This window comes from Haliotis rubra, unplaced genomic scaffold, assembly GCF_003918875.1.
Source record: "Haliotis rubra isolate DU_JTF1 unplaced genomic scaffold, ASM391887v1 Scf1254, whole genome shotgun sequence".
NCBI classification, from domain to species: Eukaryota; Metazoa; Mollusca; class Gastropoda; order Lepetellida; family Haliotidae; genus Haliotis; species Haliotis rubra.
In genome coordinates this window covers 219,592-238,828 of record NW_025765175.1, presented here as the reverse complement: position 1 = coordinate 238,828, position 19,237 = coordinate 219,592, and the positions used below count along the sequence as shown (strand labels likewise).

Genomic DNA, 19,237 nt, shown 5'->3' with positions numbered 1-19,237 from the left:
TTTAAAGCCTTTTAAAGCCAACTTTCTCCGTGTTTTAGTGAATAGGGCATCTGTGGTTAAAACGAAATTGAAGAATAACAATAAAGAACCTGCTAGCCGTAAAATGACATTGTCAAAATACGACTATGTGCTAATTTTCTGATGACGTCAGCATTTCAGTGTGTGTGTCGAGAGGAGGCCTCGTGGCGGTTGTTGGACAGGTTGGGGAGGGGAAGTCGTCGCTGATAAACGCCATTCTCAGGGAAATGGTCGTCATTGAAGGCACTACAGACGTGCAGGTTCGTCTTTTATGTCCGTGGTTACCATGCAGTTACTGTGAAGTAGCACGTAGTCTTAATTATTGGTAATACATTTAATGTGATTCCGGAATTTCCGATCCTCATAACTGCTGGATATCAGATATGAAACACTATTACTGAAATGTATTCTAATGTGATCATGATATCACATTGCCTTGATGGGGCGGTGGGGTAGTTTAGTGGACAAAGCGTTCGCTCGTCACATCGAAGACCTGGATTCGATTCCCACATTAGTATAATGTGTGAGGCTTATTTCTGGTGTCCCCCGCCCTGATAATGCTGGAATATTGCTAAAAGCGGCGTACAATTAAACTCACTCACGCCATGAGTTGTATGTGGTTTCCCTTTGACTTGAATTTCATACACAACTCAAGACGATGTGATGTCATGATGACATGAGAATAATTATCACAAATATAGTGTTTCATATTTGTTATCTAGCTGTTATTAGCATGCTCGATGGGACTTCGATCAACGTGATTATACGGTATGATGAAGGCCGTTGATGGGAAACTGAAACTTTGAATACTATTGATCTATTCCGCTGGTCTCTGTGTAATTCAACCATAATTACCGTTAAAATGATACTGAAATTCTTGGCTTGAGGATTTGGAAATACTAGACATAATATTGTTAAATATATCCTAATATTCTACAAGAACAGTGTGTTTGTTTTCTGATTCAACTTTATGGTCATTAATTTGTTTTCTCAATTGGAAATATAACCGGTTCCCAATTTGTTGTGTAATAAGAGTATATAATGTTATAACGTAGGGCAGTATTGCGTATGTCCCCCAACAAGCCTGGATTCAGAACGACACCTTGCAGCAGAACATCCTGTTCGGAGCCCCCTTCGACAAAAAACGTTATTACGCTGTTCTGGAGGCATGCGCACTTGGACCGGATATTGAATTACTCCCTGGAGGGGATCAGACAGAAATCGGAGAGAAGGTACGAAGAATAAGGAATATTCATGTGCAATCATTTGCATCTCATAGTGACATTTTAAAAGAATGATTATGGATTAATCCTGCTGTTTTTATAGTACCAGTCCAAACACGGAGGGGATACTAAGATACTAGTCTCTAAATAGTGTTCTTTGATGAGGGACGGCGGGGTAGCCTAATGTTTAAAGCGTTTGCTCGTCACGCCGAGGGCCCGGGTTCGATTCTGATCGATCCAATGTGTGGAGACCATTTCTGGTGTCCCCGTCGTGATATTGCTGGAATGTTACTAAAAGCGGTGTAAAATCCAACTCACTCATTCTCTTTTAATGAATCGAGCCCGGCCTTTTTCCGCCATGACTTTTCAACGTTTCAGCTATTTGTCCAGTCCAGGTCCCCGAAATCGACTGATGCAGATTGATTCACATGACACTATGTGCATGGAGTGGGCACATTCACTGAAAGACAGCGTCCGTATATTTACAAAATTATATCTGTATCAACCATCAACGATGGTACATTCTGGCAATGTCGAAAGCATTTTTATTTTTCATTTTATGTTGAATAAATGTGCTATTTTCCGAAACGCGTAAACCTATTCCAACACAAAACTTCATTTTCAGGTTTGGCCTGGGTTTTTCGTGAAAATGTCGTTATGTCAGATTATTAACTGAGAATTGAATGGAATGGAAACAGTTTGTTTGCAATAGTCTCAGAATGAACTGCAAGAACAGTAACGCGTACGTCATGATAATGCTTTAAATTGCTTCCTACGTGTATCTTGTCATCAGGGCATCAACTTGAGTGGAGGACAGAAGCAGAGAGTGTCTCTAGCCAGAGCTGTCTACAACGATGCCGACATTTATCTCTTTGATGATCCTCTCAGTGCTGTGGACAGCCATGTTGGGAAACACATCTTTGACAATGTTATTAGTAACAAAGGACGACTAAGTGACAAAGTAAGTGGGAATGTGCCACTCACAATGCACAGCAAAGATCTTCACGGGTACCTTTGGGATCGGTACACCCCTTCATCATAATTATGATGTGAAGGGCACACCTCATTGTGCACATATTAGAGATGAGCTCTTCTGATCAGCAGCAATCATTATCATGTCCTATCTCAGACATCTGTTTCTGACACTAGAGATAAACCTTGAAAAATCGGGTTAGAATTAATCTTCAGCAACCAAGCAACTTCAGTTTGTCGTAAAAGACAACTAACGGGATCGGGTTGTCAGGCTCGCTGACTTGGTTGACACATGTTGTCGAATCACATCTGTGTAGATCGATGCTCATGATGTTGTTAATATTTACAGACCGCCTCCATATTGCTGGAATATTGCTGGAATATTGCTGAGCGCGGCGTTAAACACACAAACAATCAAACAAATATATTGATCTCCGATTCATCATCAATACACATCTTGATGTTAACCCAAAATCATTCTTCAGACTATTCTTATGAACTCAAGACATTTGGTAAAACAGCATCATATTGTTAACCAGATGTCATGCTTAAGATGTTCTTGGAGAACCTTAACGTGTGTATATCTCTATATGTACATATAAATCAACATGGTAACGCAACGCCATGCTTCAGACACGTGTCCTGGTGACCCACAACGTGTCTGTGCTGTCCAGAGTGGACACGATTCTGGTCATCAGCAACAAGTGTGTCCAGGAGCGGGGATCCTATGAGGAACTCATGTCCAGAAACAGTGTCCTGAAGCAGGTGGTGTCCTCCTCACCTGTCGCAGATATTGGTAAGAAACAACCAGTTCCGATCACTAGAATCAAAGTCAGGTTAACCTCTTTGAGAGGCATTTAGAAGTTGGATCAGTAAGGAAAGATAACAATATATATAGATGAACGACTTCTTTATTACAGTGAGAGCGACGTTTCCGTGTAGGTTCAGACACTGTTATCAAGAAAGTCACTAGCAATGTATGGATGAACAACTATTTATTACAGTGAGAGCGACGTTTCCGTGTAGGTACAGACACTGTTATCAAGAAAGTCACTAGCAATGTATTGATGAACAACTATTCTTTTACAGTGAGAGCGACGTTTCCGTGTAGGTTCAGACTCTGTTATCAAGCAAGTCACTAGCAATGAATGGATGAACAACTATGTATTACAGTGAGAGCGACGTTTCCGTGTAGGTTCAGACACTGTTATCAAGCAAGTCACTAGCAATGTATGGATGAACAACTATTTATTACAGTGAGAGCGACGTTTCCGTGTAGGTTCAGACACTGTTATCAAGAAAGTCACTAGCAATGTATGCATGAACAACTATGTATTACAGTTAGAGCGACGTTTCCGTGTAGGTTCAGACTCTGTTATCAAGCAAGTCACTAGCAATGTATGCATGAACAACTATTTATTACAGTGAGAGCGACGTTTCCGTGTAGGTTTAGACACTGTTATCAAGCAAGTCACTAGCAATGTATGCATGAACAACTATTTATTACAGTGAGAGCGACGTTTCGGTGTAGGTTCAGACACTGTTATCAAGCAAGTCACTAGCAATGTATGACACTGTTATGAACAACTATTTATTACAGTGAGAGCGACGTTTCCGTGTAGGTTCAGACACTGTTAGCAAGTCACTAGCAATGTATGCATGAACAACTATTTATTACAGTGAGAGCGACGTTTCCGTGTAGGTTCAGACACTGTTATCAAGCAAGTCACTAGCAATGTATGCATGAACAACTATTTATTACAGTGAGAGCGACGTTTCCGTGTAGGTTCAGACACTGTTAGCAAGCAAGTGAGAGTATGCGAACAACTATTTATTACAGTGAGAGCGACGTTTCCGTGTAGGTTCAGACACTGTTATCAAGCAAGTCACTAGCAATGTATGGATGAACAACTTTTTTATTACAGTGAGAGCGACGTTTCCGTGTAGGTTCAGACACTGTTAGCAAGCAAGTCACTAGCAATGTATGGATGAACAACTATTTATTACAGTGAGAGCGAACTGTAGGTTCGAACTTATGTTATCAAGCAAGTCACTAGCAATGAATGGATGAACAACGTTTCCGTGAGCGACGGTTCGTGTAGGTTCGACTGTTATCAAGAAAGTCACTAGCAATGTATGGATGAACAACTTTTTATTACAATGAAAGCGATGTTTCCGTGTAGGTTCAGACACTGTTAGCAAGCAAGTCACTAGCAATGTATGGATGAACAACTATTTATTACAGTGAGAGCGACGTTTCCGTGTAGGTTCACACTGTTATCAAGCAAGTCACTATGAATGGATGAACAACTTTTTTATTACAGTGAGAGCGACGTTTCCGTGTAGGTTCAGACACTGTTATCAAGCAAGTCACTAGCAATGTATGGAAGAACAACTTTTTATTACAGTGAGAGCGACGTTTCCGTGTAGGTTCAGACACTGTTATCAAGCAAGTCACTAGCAATGTATGGATGAACAACTTTTTATTACAATGAAAGCGATGTTTCCGTGTAGGTTCAGATACTGTTATCAAGCAAGTCACTAGCAATGTATGGATGAACAACTATTTATTACAGTGAGTGTGACTTTTCCGTGTAGGTTCAGACACTGTTTTCAAGCAAGTCACTAGCAATGTATAGATGAACATCTATTTATTACAGTGAGAGCGACGTTTCCGTGTAGGTTCAGACACTGTTATCAAGCACGTTATCAACTTTTTTATTACAGTGAGAGCAACGTTTTGGTATAGGTTATAACATCACTTGTTTGATAATAGTGTTATCCTTTGTTATTCTTCCTTGTAATCAGTAAGGTTAACGTTTTATTTTCAGTGGTTTTAACGATAGTGGGATGGCTGAAAAGTATTGCATCTCTTTACCAAAATGTATTTAAAAGTATTTCCCTCGAACCATTTGATTGAGAATATGCATACAGGGATACAATACTATGATTCATATTTTTTTTCTCTGTAGAGAAATGATAGAAATGGTTATAATTGCGATGGTACCATCAAACACTGTCCTTTGTATCTCACGGGGTTTTTGAAACTGAAGTTAGTTAATTTATTCCTGTGTCGAGGTTCATTTCATGCGTTTGGATATCATCTAGTAAATATATCATTTCAGATCCAAAATCGTGGGACACCGAAAATAAGCCGACAGATGAGAAGCGGTAATTATAAATACATCTCACTTGCTTACATACGCAATGAATAATGTTTTGGGGGAGGACTGAAGTAGAGTTATTTACTTAACATTGTACATCAAGTAAGCAAATACATGTGATAAAAACTGACTTAGGGTAATATGTATGTTTCATTGGTAAATTACACAAAGTTCTTTGGCTGTCTGATGTAATATAATGATGTGGGTTTTCTTGTCAAATAGTCATGGATGTCGTTGCCTGATCTTGCCATGTTGCATTAAATCAAATACATATAAGACATTAGAGAGCAATCAACCGGACACATTTTACCGAAGGCAAGGCAAATCTAGCATGTTGACGGCAGAGAATAACCATACTCGAAATATGCAGACCCGATTTGGTATAAACTTAAATGGACAACGACATTGATTCGACAGGCTTTTGCGAAAAGGGCATATGTATGCAATTGTCAAAACAATTCGCATAAAAAGGTAGCATTCAAGAGAGTAAAAAGATCCAATACTATTGGTTTCAGTGTTCTTGCTTCCAACAAAACTAACTCTGAACAGAAGGAGCTGGGCAAGCTGATCGAGGAGGAGAGCGTAGGGTTGGGAGGAGTGAGTAGCTCACGTATGTTCATCATCTTTCATTCCTCCTTGGCTGTAAAATACAACACATTAAACACCTTTTCTGTCCCATCACCCATGTCCGCCACTGTCAAATACAACACATTGAACACCCTCTCTGTCCCATCTTCCTTGTCCTTCATTGTCAAATATAACACATTAAACATCCGTTCTGTCCCATCTTCCTCGTCCTTCAGTGTCAAATACAACACATTAAACACCTTTTCTGTCCCATCACCCATGTCCGCCACTGTCAAATACAACACATTAAACATCCGTTCTGTCCCATCTTCCTCGTCCTTCACTGTCAAATACAACACATTGAACACCTGTTCTGTCCCATCTTCCTCGTCCTTCACTGTCAAATACAACACATTAAACATCCGTTCTGTCCCATCTTCCTCGTCCTTCACTGTCAAATACAACACATTAAACATCCGTTCTGTCCCATCTTCCTCGTCCTTCATTATCAAATACAACCCATTGAACACCTGTACTGTCCCATCTTCCTCGTCCTTTTTATTGTCAAATACAACCTATTGAACACCTGTTCCGTCCCATCTTCTTCGTCCTTTCCTGTCAAATACAACACATTAAACATCCGTTCTGTCCCATCTTCCTCGTCCTTTACTGTCAAATACAACACATTGAACACCTGCTCTGTTCCATCTTCCTTGTCCTTCATTGTCAAATACAACACATTAAACATCCGTTCTGTCCCATCTTCCTCGTCCTTCAGTGTCAAATACAACACATTGAACACCTGTTCTGTCCCATCTTCCTCGTCCTTCACTGTCAAATACAACACATTAAACATCCGTTCTGTCCCATCTTCCTCGTCCTTCATTATCAAATACAACTCATTGAACACCTGTACTGTCCCATCTTCCTCGTCCTTTTTATTGTCAAATACAACCTATTGAACACCTGTTCCGTCCCATCTTCTTCGTCCTTCACTGTCAAATACAACACATTGAACACCTGTACTGTCCCATCTTCCTCGTCCTCCACTTTCAAATACAACACATTGAACACCTGTTCTGTCCCATCTTCTTCGTCCTTTACTGTCAAATACAACACATTGAACACCTGTTCTGTCCCATATTCCTCATCCTTTACTGTCAAATACAACACATTGAACACCTGTTCTGTCCCATCTTCCTCATCCTTCACTGTCAAATACAACACATTAAACATCCGTTCTGTCCCATCTTCCGCGTCCTTCACTGTCAAATACAACACATTGAACACCTGTTCTGTCCCATCTTCCTCGTCCTTCACTGTCAAATACAACACATTGAACACCTGTTATGTCCCATTTCTTCGTCCTTCTTTGTCAAATAAAACACATTGCACACCTGTTCTGTCCCATATTCCTCATCCTTCACTTTCAAATACAACACATTAAACATCCGTTCTGTCCCATCTTCCTCGACCTTCACTGTCAAATACAACACATTGAACACATGTACTGTCACATCTCCTACATTGTCAAATACAACACACAGGTCACCTTTTCTCCCCCATCTCCCATGTCCTTCACTGTCAAGTACAACACACTGAAAACTTTCCTGCACAGTCTCCCGATTGATCAATCGCCTAATCACATAAACGATGTCCTGTAGTTTTACATTAATAATGTGAAAATTGTCTTTCATGTGCCCAATTCTAAATATTTGAAAGTTTACAACTGATAATTGATATCACTCACTCTTCAAAGGTTCAATAGTTGTTAAATTGATAATCACATATGCTTTTACACCCTGGATAACCGTGGTGAAATGTATGTCACTGGCGAGTGCTACTTCCAGATGAGGATGAACGTATTCTCCAAGTTCCTGGACGCCTTTGGTTCCACCCATTGGTTGCTGATAGGCGGGAGCTACTTCTTGTATTACGTCACAGTAACTTTGGCCAACATCTGGCTGAGTGTTTGGGCGGAGGGTACGGGTAGCCACTACTCAGGTGAACACCATAACTCAACCATACACCCGACACAGGGGCATCAGCCGTCCAACGCCTGGTACATGGCCATATACTTTGCGCTAGGCATACTGCAAGGTCAGCACTTGTTCATTCTTTTCAGTAGATCTTTATTTACAATCAACATGGAGACCAATCAGTGACAAAAATGATGTGTGCTGTTCCAGTTTCCTATTTTGACACCTGTGTATTTTCACGTAAACATTTGACTTGAAGGTGCTCGTGTTGAGTGCCACACAAATACCGGTGTCATCCAGATTGTGAAATGAAAGCATGTTCGTGAATAAGTTGAAATGGTCCACCTACATACTCTGGACACACACACACACATACACACAGTGTGTGAGAGAGAGAGACATATCGCCGGTACCTACATACTCCGGGCGCACACACGCACGCACGACGCACGCACACACACCGCTGGTACCTACATACTCGGAACACACACATACACAGAGAGACAGACAGATAGATAGATAGAAAGTCTTCAATTGCACGACTCTGACATATCAATTGGCAAAACACTTTCAAATAGTGATGATTTCAGGTGTTCACGAAAAGGAGATGTACAAATCTATGTTCACAGACACATCAAAAACGAGAGAAGTGTGCATCTGAAAAATGACACTGGGACTTGCAGTCCAAGTCAAAATAGCGAGTTATACTCTCTCACACAATTTTCGTCAACTTTGGAAATAGATTCAACATGTCACAATGAAATGCTATTCAAAGCTGAATTCCATAAAATAGCATACACTTTTTTGTATGATGCCCCCGTGAAGATCCGGGTTGGCATTGGTCGTCACTGTCCCATGCTTATCGTAAGCGGTGACCAATAGGATCATGTGGTCAGGCTTGCTGACTTGGTTGACACATGTTATCGTATCCCCAAAATGATGTAGATCACTGGATTGTCTTGTCCAGACTCGATTATTTACAGACCGCCGCCATATAGCTGGAATATTGCTGAGTGCGGCGTTAAACAACAAATCAACAAAATTGTGTGATGTATATCAACATTTAACATTTTCTGCGAAATGAATCATAAGTCATCTTTACTTCACTATTAATTACAAACTGTTGCATTTGCAGCTGTGCTTGTCCTCTTCTACAGTCTTATTCTCAAGGACTTTACAGTGTCGGCTTCAAGAAAGCTACATTCAAAATTGGTGGAAACGGTGTTGAAGTCACCAATTAAATTCTTCGACACAACTCCTTTAGGAAGAATAACTAATCGGTTTTCACAAGACATAAATACCATCGATAAGGAACTCCCCTTCACCTTTGAGATTTGGATGGATTCGTGCTTTCAGACTTTGTGCTCTATGTGTATAGTGTTTTATAGTGCCCCTGGAGTTGTGGTCCTGCTCATTCCGTTGATATATTGCTGTATTGTGGTACAGGTAGGTATAAATGTATGTTTCACCTGGAATACATATCTGAGACTTTGTCGTTACCGCATTTTACTCCACAAACCTGTTATACAGGTCTAAAATTGTGTCCTTTATTTGTGTCTCTGTATCAACAATTACGTTTGACTCCACATACAAATATAATATCATACGCGAGAGAGAAAGAGAGAAAGACAGAGGGAGGGAAACAGACACACAGAGAGAACTAGAGAGAGGGGACAAAGGAGAGACCGAGAGGGAAACAGAGACAGAGGGAGAGAAAGAGAGAGAAACAGACAGACACAGAGAGAGAAAGTGAGAGAGAGAAGACAGGAGAGATAGAAAGAGGAAACAGGCAGACAGTGAGGGAGAGAGAAAGACAGAGGGATAATAACAGACAGACAGATAAAAGGAGAGATGGGGAAACAGACAGAGAGGAGAGAGAGAAAGACAAAGGGAGGGAAACAGAGACAGACACAGAGAGACAAAGAGGGGAGGCAGAAAGAAAGAGAGAGGGAAACAGACAGACAGGGAGGGAGAGAGAAAGACAGAGGGAGAGAAAGAGATGGAAACAGACAGACACAGAGAGAGGGAGACAGAGAGAGAAAACAGACAGAGAGAAAGAGAGGGAGACAGACAGAAAGAGAGAGAGGCGGGAAACAGACACAGAGAGAGAGGGAGAAAGAAAGACAGAGGGAATGAGAGACAGATAGAGGGGAGAGAGAGAGCGACAGGAGAGAAACAGAGGAAACAGACACTCAGAGAGAAAGATAAAGAGGAAGACAGACAGAGAGAAAGAGAGGAGAGACAGACACAGAGGCAGGCAGAGGGAGAAGACAGAGAGAATGAGGCAAAGAGAGAGATGCAGAGAGATCAAAGTCATATTTCAAACAACTTTAATTGTGCTCAATGTTTATGAGACTGGCTTCCGTTTAATGAAACTTGTTGCACACTCTGCTGACCAAATGAGGACATAACGGTAACATGTGACGTGACATGGAACGTCAATTCATTCCAGAATGACGTCATATCTGTTTCACGTTGCCGCCGTTGGTTCCAATTATATTAAGTATATTAATACATATTCATAAACAGAAATTATCATGCGTTATGTGTATTACACATATTAGCCAAAAACACACAATGATATTTAAGATTTTCCGTCTTTCGGATTCAATTATGTGAAATATCTTGTTTGTTAGAGATATTTCATCAGTACGTCACGTCAGCTGAAGCGAGCCTACGTGAAGTCGCTATCCAGTGTGTTGAGCTTCTTCAGCGAGACTTCCCAGGGAGTAGAGCTGATCAGGGCCTTCAATGATCAGGAGAGATTTGCAACTCGCTTCGTCCGATTGGCTGAGACGCACATGAAGTTTAACTACTACAACTTTATATCAAACAGGTAGTACATTCTTATATGGTGTACATGTATGAAGGACCCGTGGAGATCCGGGTTAGAATTGATCTTCAGTAACCCATGCTTGTCGTAAGAGGCGACTAATGGGATCGGGTGGTCAGTGTGTGTGTGTGTGCGTGCGTGCGTGTGCGCGTATGTGTATGTGTAATGAGCAGGCAGGGGTTTTTTTTAATTTGAAAAACCTAATTAATCAGAGCAGATGATGTATCTTTATACTTTGACTATGCTATATGCATCAGACATTGTGTAATCTATCTCGAGTTGCTTAGCGTTAACGGACAGGACATGGTGCATACGGCAGAGGTTTGAGTTCGTATACCAACCATCCTATTTGATGACTGCGATGTTCATTGCAGATGGCTGAGCATGCGCCTTAGCTTCGCTTGCCACGTGATCCTTGCATCCACAGCGCTGTTGATCTTCCTGGAAGGGGATGCTGTCAGCAGTGGCGTGATGGGGCTTGCTTTGTCCTTTGCATATGAGGTGAGAGAATAACGTTCATCTAAAGTCCATTATTCTATATGACCCTCAGGTCCAACTTGACTTATTATATAACGAGTTTTATTTAGGTAAAGTGTGGCATTTCGCATTCACAAACATACTCAAAGATGCTATATGATGCAATGATATATTACGATCCTTGAGCATTGAAGCGATGCGATAGAAATTGTGTTGTGATTGGATGAAATGATTGAGAGATGTAATGGAAATATGGAGAGATGTAAAGGAAACATGGTGGGATGTTGCGCTGTTGAATGACACTGCAGACTGTTGATGGGATGGGATGAAATTTTGTCAAGATGGAGCGATGTGATGAAATTATGGAGAGATGGAGCGATGTGATGAAATTTGTCAAGATGGAGCGATGTGATGAAATTATGGAAAGATGGAGCAATGTGATGAAATTATGGAAAGATGGAGCGATGTCATGAACTACGGAGCACAAGGCTGTTGTGAAACTATAGACATGGCGCGAGTTTATTAAAAATCGGGAAGTTAAGATGAAATTTTGTGAAAATTTTAGTTTTATACTGTCAAGCTAAGACTATGAATATGTTCTTTTTTTCTTATTCCAGACAAGCAATGATCTCCGGTTGTTTATCATTAGAAGCACAAAACTTGATCTCATGAGTGTCTCCGTTGAAAAGATAATGCAATACGTTGCCATGGAAACAGAGGTCTGTTAGTCAAGCGAGGTGTTATGTGTTTCCGTGTATAATCAATTTTTAAGTATCTTATCAATTAACAGTCTGGTGTCACCCGCCGTGATATTGCTGGAATATTGCTAAAAGCAGCAAAAAACTTTATCTTACCACCATGTTAAATACTTTAATTTCATTGGTCAATGACGCTTTAAGAAGTTTCCGTTTCACCCAACCCAGGAGGGTGACAAATGGACAAAAATACCGCTGCCACGGTAACCGCCAAACCTTCCGCCGATAAGCTGTATCGCTAGCAATTGTATGACGCCATAATATGAGTTCGAAAACCGTTCGATTAGCTGTTTTTTTAGTCGAGATGCAGAGTCCATTTTGTTTAAATGTCATATAGTCGGTAACGATCTTTAAAATAAAATAAAATGATATTTTGTACATTTAACATGGCGGTGAGGTAACTACGTTGTATGCTTCTCCCTCGTGTAATACGGTTTGATGTACGTCTTTTTGTCTCAGTGTCACACGAACCGGTAGAGAGGCTTACATCGGACCGTATTACCCTCGAGAGAAGAATACAACTTATGATATTCACTCACGTACCGATACGATGCTCAATGTCAGTCTAATTGGTTCTATGGTCTTATTCCCAGGCCTGTATGTTGTAAATATAATAGCAAATAGCAGAATGACAGCTCAATCTGCATATGATGGTTTGTGTAATGTTGGTGAAAAATTAGGTATTATTCATGTAGTGAATAGAGTCTGATCCATTAAAGTGGACCTATTACCACTTAGTAATGTGGTGTTCTGTGTACGTACTTATTTCACTGGGTGATGTGGTGTTCTATATACGTACCTATTAGCACTGAGTAATGTGGTGTTCTATATACGTACCTATTAGCACTGGGTGATGTGATGTTCTGTATACGTACCTTTTGCACTGAATAATGTGGTGTTCTATGTACGTACCTATTAGCACTGGTTGTTGTGGTGTTCTATGTATGTACCTATTACCACTGTGTGATGTGGTGTTCTATGTACGTACCTATTACCACTGGGTGATGTGGTGTTCTATGTACGTACCTATTACCACTGAGTGATGTGGTGTTCTATGTACGTACCTATTACCACTGGATGATGTGGTGTTCTATGTAGGTACGTATTACCACTGGGTGATGTGGTGTTCTATGTACGTACCTATTACCACTGTGTGATGTGGTGTTCTATGTACGTACCTATTACCACTGTGTGATGTGGTGTTCTATGTATGTACCTATTACCACTGGGTAATGTGGTGTTCTATGTATGTACCTATTACCACTGAGTAATGTGGTGTTCTATACACCCAGACATACTAATCAATGTCGCCCGGAATAAGTGGTTTCCGGACGAACGGGGTTTTTGCTATACGAAGGAAACGATCTTTATGGTTTGTCCTGTTGTCAGGTAGACTGCTTCGACAGGGCTGAAAGCGTCCCTTCAGCATGGCCGGATAAAGGGAGTCATCCGATACCGGAACTTTTCCCTGAGGTACCGCCCTGGATTACAACTAGCGCTGCAGGACATAAATTTGTTAGTCAAACCAGGAGAGAAGGTACGTGGAAGATGAGTGAGTGAGTTTAGCTTTACGCCGCTTTTAGCAGTATACCAACATTAACACTGCGGATGACACCAGAAATGACTTTTACACATTGTACCCATATGCGGAATCGAACCCGGACTCCAACGCTTTAACCACACGGCTACCCAACCGCCCCATGTGAAAGACGAGGTGGGGTGAAATGAGGACTTCTACAGAGACGCACAAGCATGTATGTGTTTGTGTGTATTCCGTACCAATAATTTATAACCCTAGCCTATTGCGATACAATATCGCAGTTTTAACACGAACACCCCATTTAGATCCACTATACTGGCGCGCACCAACACTTGACGTCTTTTTGCAAGAAACGTCGATCTCCCACACTGTCCACTAGATCACAGAGGCGTTCGTCGTTAGGGTCATAATGAAATGGTGATGGAACCGTAATAATACGCTTTTCACAGTCTACCTATAATGGCAATGCGTGATGAGCATGCAGTGTAACAATTATGGTGTCTAGATCTTCATTCGTTTAGAGTACCATGTTTTCTTTTGGCTCACAAAGAACCCGACATTAGCTGATCGTGCCAAGAAGATTGGTTCCAATGCCGACCGAGACATTATATTTTGCGGATTATTTTACAGGTGGGAGTTGTGGGTAGGACAGGGGCAGGCAAATCTTCGATGATGCTCTCCCTTTTCCGTCTCATCGATCCCGTAGAGGGGGCCATCATCATTGACGGCATAAACATCGCCGATGTCCGGCTCTCCGAGGTCAGGTCAAGGTTGACCATAATTCCACAGGTGACCAGTAGAATGATTAGCACATGGATGTACCTTATTAAATACTGTTTCTAATAGTTTAGTTGCCTCCCTGACACATAAACTCTTCAACAAAACATATTATACATTTCAACACTGGATTGCATCAAAACACTGGAAACGTTATCTAAATGTCACCATATATATAGTGAAAACAGTTGATATAATATTTTTTGTTATGGTCTGAAGGCACAGCTATATTCCTCGGTTAAAAAAAATAACCGATTAACCATTTCCTGTTAGTTTCATTTTTAACGGTCATCAGACATGCGCATGTACCTTTAGCTCGTCCCGAAAGTTTAGTTTGTTGTTTAACGCCGCAGTCAGCAATATTCCAGCAACATGTGTAATACTCGAGTGTGGACCAGACAATCCGGTGATCAACAGCAGTTTAGTTATTGGTTTCACATCGACCCTCCAAAAGATAGATGTTTACATCACTGTTCCGTTTTGTTTCAGGATCCGACGCTATTTTCGGAAACACTACGCGTGAACCTTGACCCAGTCGAGGCTTACGATGACCAGGAGATCTGGACTGCCTTAAGACACGCCCACCTTCACACACTGGTCAGTTCTCTACCTGGTCAGCTTCTCTACAAATGCCAGGAGGGGGGCAAGAACTTCAGGTACGAACTATACAATAATGAACGAGACAGTCAGTGCGTACCCGAGGGGGATTCTCGATTGATTCTCAGGGGATTCTCACAGAATAAGTGCCCACCAGCCTTCGTTGTCATAAAAGACGACATAAATGGTAAGGATGAAGCCTCTCAATCATTTGCACAATTGCAACATTTTGAGACCGGTGAAGATCCTGGTTAGAATTGGTCTTCACCAACCCATGCTTGACGTAAGAGGTGACTAACGGGATTGGGTGGTCAGGCTCGCTGACTTGGTTGACACATGTAATCGTATCCCAATTGCGTAGAACGATGCTCATGATGTTGATCACTGGATTGTCTGGTCCAGAATCGATTATTTACAGACCACCGCCATAGAGCTGGAATACTGCTGAGTGCGGCGTAAAACAAACACGGCAACATATGCAGCAACACAGACTTTGAATCCGACATAAAAAGAACGAACATATCTAACACCGCCGCTAACAAGTCTCAAACAAGTTCATGACAAACTGCACATACTCAAGTATATATGGTATATAACGTCAGTGCGAAACAATATCTGGTATACATTTAAAACCTGTGGCTACAATGCCTTCAGTACAGTTGGCCCACGACTGTGGACTTATCTTCCTGTTCAACTCAGGACTGCCGCCTGCTTAGATTCTTTCAAGCCCAACCTCAAAACGTTTCTCTTCAAGAAAGCATATTCCTGCTAAACAAATTTGTAACGCTTTGAGCATGCATGGAGTCTAGCGCTCTACAAATAAACTGTATAATTATTATCATTATTATATTGACTATCCTCAGAAACATCTCGTTTGGCGTAAAGGGAAAATAGCTGGGAAAATTATATAAATGAATCACTGAATATCAGTAATGACATCAGGAGTTCGAGAAAAGGGTAAGCATATCCTACAATGCTGGTAGTCCCCGCCCATCACAAAAGTTGCCTGAAAATGGAAGCTTGTTTTGCCTACCATTGCCTGCCATTCGACTTAACGTACTCAGTTTGTGGGCAAGATGGCAAGTGTTTGAGTTTGTGTCTCCCGTTCCAGTATTGGGCAGAGACAGCTTCTCTGCCTTGCAAGGCCTCTTCTACGAAAATCCAAAATTTTGGTGTTGGACGAGGCTACAGCAGCCGTTGACATGGAAACAGATGACTTAATCCAGCAGACCATCAGGTCAGAGTTCAAGGACTGCACGGTGCTGACCATCGCCCACAGACTCAACACCGTCATGGACTACGACCGGTCAGCATTATTGCAACACATTACCTGTAACACGTGTTAAACTATTGATTACACTTTCTCAGTAAAGTTCAGATTCTAGCACTTTTATTAGGTTCAGTCCTTTTATAAAGGTGAATTCGAACCCACATCTATAGCTGAGCGGACTAGGCGGCTGACTTTGTTTGCTGGCGATAAGGTGCCTGACTCTGAGGGTATGAGTTCGGAGTACAGATTCTTGGACATCTTTGGGGTTCGAACCTACACCCTACAGCTGAGTGGGTTAGGCGGCTGACTTTGTGTGCTGGCGATTGCCTGTCCCTGAGGGTATGAGTTCGGATCCCGGATGGACCCAACCCAATAACAGTACTAGAATCTGTAATTTACTAAGCACGTGTAATCCCAAATATATCATTTGTTACATTTGACCACTTTCTAAACAAAATTCATAACAAATCGGGGGCGGTGGGGTAGCCTAGTGGTTAAAGCGTTGGCTCGTCACGCCGAAGGCCCGGGTTCGATTCCCCACATGGGCACAATGTGTTAAGCCCATTTCTGGTGTCCCCCGCCGTGATATTGCTGGAATATTGCTAAAAGCGGCGTAAAACTAAACTCAGTCAGTCAGTCATAACAAATCACCCACCACTGAATCTGATACAGGTTTGAAAAAAACATCATGTGTCTTGTGAAGTACCACAATCAAATAACTCCCATGAATGCCATATTTTAACTTGTCGGCCGCTTCCGTGGTGTAGTGGTTAGAGCGTCTGACCGGAGAGCGGAAGACGTTACCAAAAGTCGTTACAATATGGTACTTGTTAGTCCCTGCCTGGCGCTCGGAATTAATGGGTACAACAAGGACTGGTCGCTTCAGGGTATAATGTGTCTGTGTGGGGTATTTATGCTTCACTGCGGCATGGTATCTCAGTGGGCTAGCACTATAAAACCAGCTTAAGTCTGGGTTAGTACAAGCAGCCGCACATACACATATGCACGTCGTCATATGAGCGAAATATTCTCAAGCACGACTTTAAACCCAATTTCACCTCACCTCACCTCATTTTAACTTGTCGTCGAATGGCACTGGGTCGCAGTATGTGGTCTATAAGGTATTATAGTAAGTATATCCTCTGGAAAGACCAACTATTGATTGTGTACATGATTTAGTTACTCAAACTTCTGGTGCGTTGCAAGCGGTGAATAGCTTAGGGTAAGCAAATTAATCGTTAACCCCATTCTTGCAACAGCTCGAAGCGTTTGCCCACCCTTCCAAAATAGCGGAGGGATTACCTTTTGATTGCCTGGCCCTAATGAAGAACGTCTCCATGACGAGCTGTCGAGTGATGATGAATACATTGGAGATGTTGAACGAACTATGGACGCTGGGATACAAGCTGCTTTTAACCATTTCCCATCTTATCCCGTCAAACATCTGTTGTTCAGCGGTCGAATTCAGCTTCCCCTCAGCCTCCATTTCGGTTTGAAAACGAAGCGACATCAGTCAGCGATTGGTGCGATTGCAAGCGGCTGAAAGTTAACGCTCCCTTGTTAGGTGAATCGCTTTCAAGAGAATGGCTGTTTGCAACGCACCCTTACAATGTATATTAACCTTGTTTCCAACTGACAGGTTATGTCCGACAATTCTCATGAAATGTTCAGTCAGTCATTACGTTTGTGGTTGGTTTTGTGTTACAAAAATCATTGACATGAAAGGATTTGGAAAAATGTGTCTGTGAGCTTTTGAAAATATATTCATACTTTTGTCAGAGAAATAATTGGACCTGCCTCATTTGATGTCAACTAAATGTTTTGACGACCAATATGTTTCAGTCCCATGATTAGTCAAAGATTACAATTTTGGTATTATTTTGCAGAATATTGGTGCTAAACAAAGGGATTGTCGAGGCTTATGACACCCCAGAGAGACTACTACAGGACACCAAAGGAATTTTTATGCCCTCGCAAGACACGCTGGCATAGTTTGATTAAAAGATGCAGCTAGGATTCTCACTAGTCACCAGCTTGAATTTCAAGAGTTTCTCATAGTATCCTACACTTGTGAGATTTGAACAGTTGTATTAATTCTAACCTGAAAATCGGAAATCAATTTTTGCCAATAGCAATTGAACGTTTAAAATGTAATTCATCATGGTTCAGGCAGGTTGAGGTTGTCATTAACATTTAATCTAAAAAATTCTAAATTATTGTAATTATAAATGAAAGAGTGAACTGTCCATTGCTGAGCTTTTCTGTCATGTGTTGCCGATGAGTTTGATTAAAATGAAACTTACAACTTTATGAATGACAACTTCTTGTTTATTGCATTATGCGAGGTTTCGATGTAGATTCTTACACCGTTATAAAGCTAAATGTGGAGGATGTAAGAATTCATCCAGAAAGTTGTATGTTTCATTTTTAACTCACCAACTTCTAAGAATGCCGATCAAACAATTAGAAAAATTAGATCGATGTCCTGATCACTTTGAAAGTTGTAGACGCCTGGCATGGCCTCACATGGATAAGTCACCTGTTTTTAGATGTAGTCATTACAAGATCCTTAGATGAGAAGTGTTCCTGGAGATGACAAGCCAACATAACAGAAGAAACGCTACTGGCCTCTTATGAAAGATAGAAATGATCCTAGAATTATTTTGGCCTCTTTGATTGTTCACAATACTACAGAATTGTTGCCGAGTTCTTGGACTGCTCATCACCGGGATAGTCTCCTAGAGCAAAATATTTTTAGGATCGGCTGGCTTGTTGTTGGAACATACATTCAGCAATATTCCAGCTATATGGCGGTCAGTAAATAATTCAGTCTGGACCAGATAATCCAGTCATCAACAGCATGAGCATCGATCTATGTAATTGGGATACGATGACATGTGTCAACCAAGTCAGCAACCTAGTTACTGAAGACCAATTCTAACCCTGATCTTCACGGGTCATTCTTAAGGACATGAATACCTGTTCTCATAATGCATAACATATCACATATTATTGAAGAAAACAGCAAATGTTTGAAGAGATCTAGTCCAGCGCTTCCTGTAACA

General features: G+C 41.3%; 1 protein-coding gene across 1 annotated transcript; it reads left to right on the top strand.

Annotated features, from left to right (window-relative positions):
- Positions 1-151: 151 nt before the first annotated feature.
- Positions 152-18,169, top strand: LOC124266413 (multidrug resistance-associated protein 1-like; the record flags this gene model as incomplete). The annotated part of the gene is given in 18 exon segments (XM_046701219.1): positions 152-278; positions 1,074-1,250; positions 2,035-2,202; positions 2,847-3,009; positions 5,339-5,384; positions 5,893-5,974; positions 7,795-8,044; positions 9,059-9,369; positions 10,560-10,759; positions 11,131-11,257; positions 11,851-11,952; positions 13,378-13,434; positions 13,436-13,525; positions 14,159-14,317; positions 14,795-14,961; positions 16,014-16,208; positions 18,059-18,129; positions 18,132-18,169. Coding segments are annotated over 18 exon segments (2,530 nt in total), but the record flags the coding sequence as incomplete, so codon positions are not given.
- Positions 18,170-19,237: the final 1,068 nt, after the last annotated feature.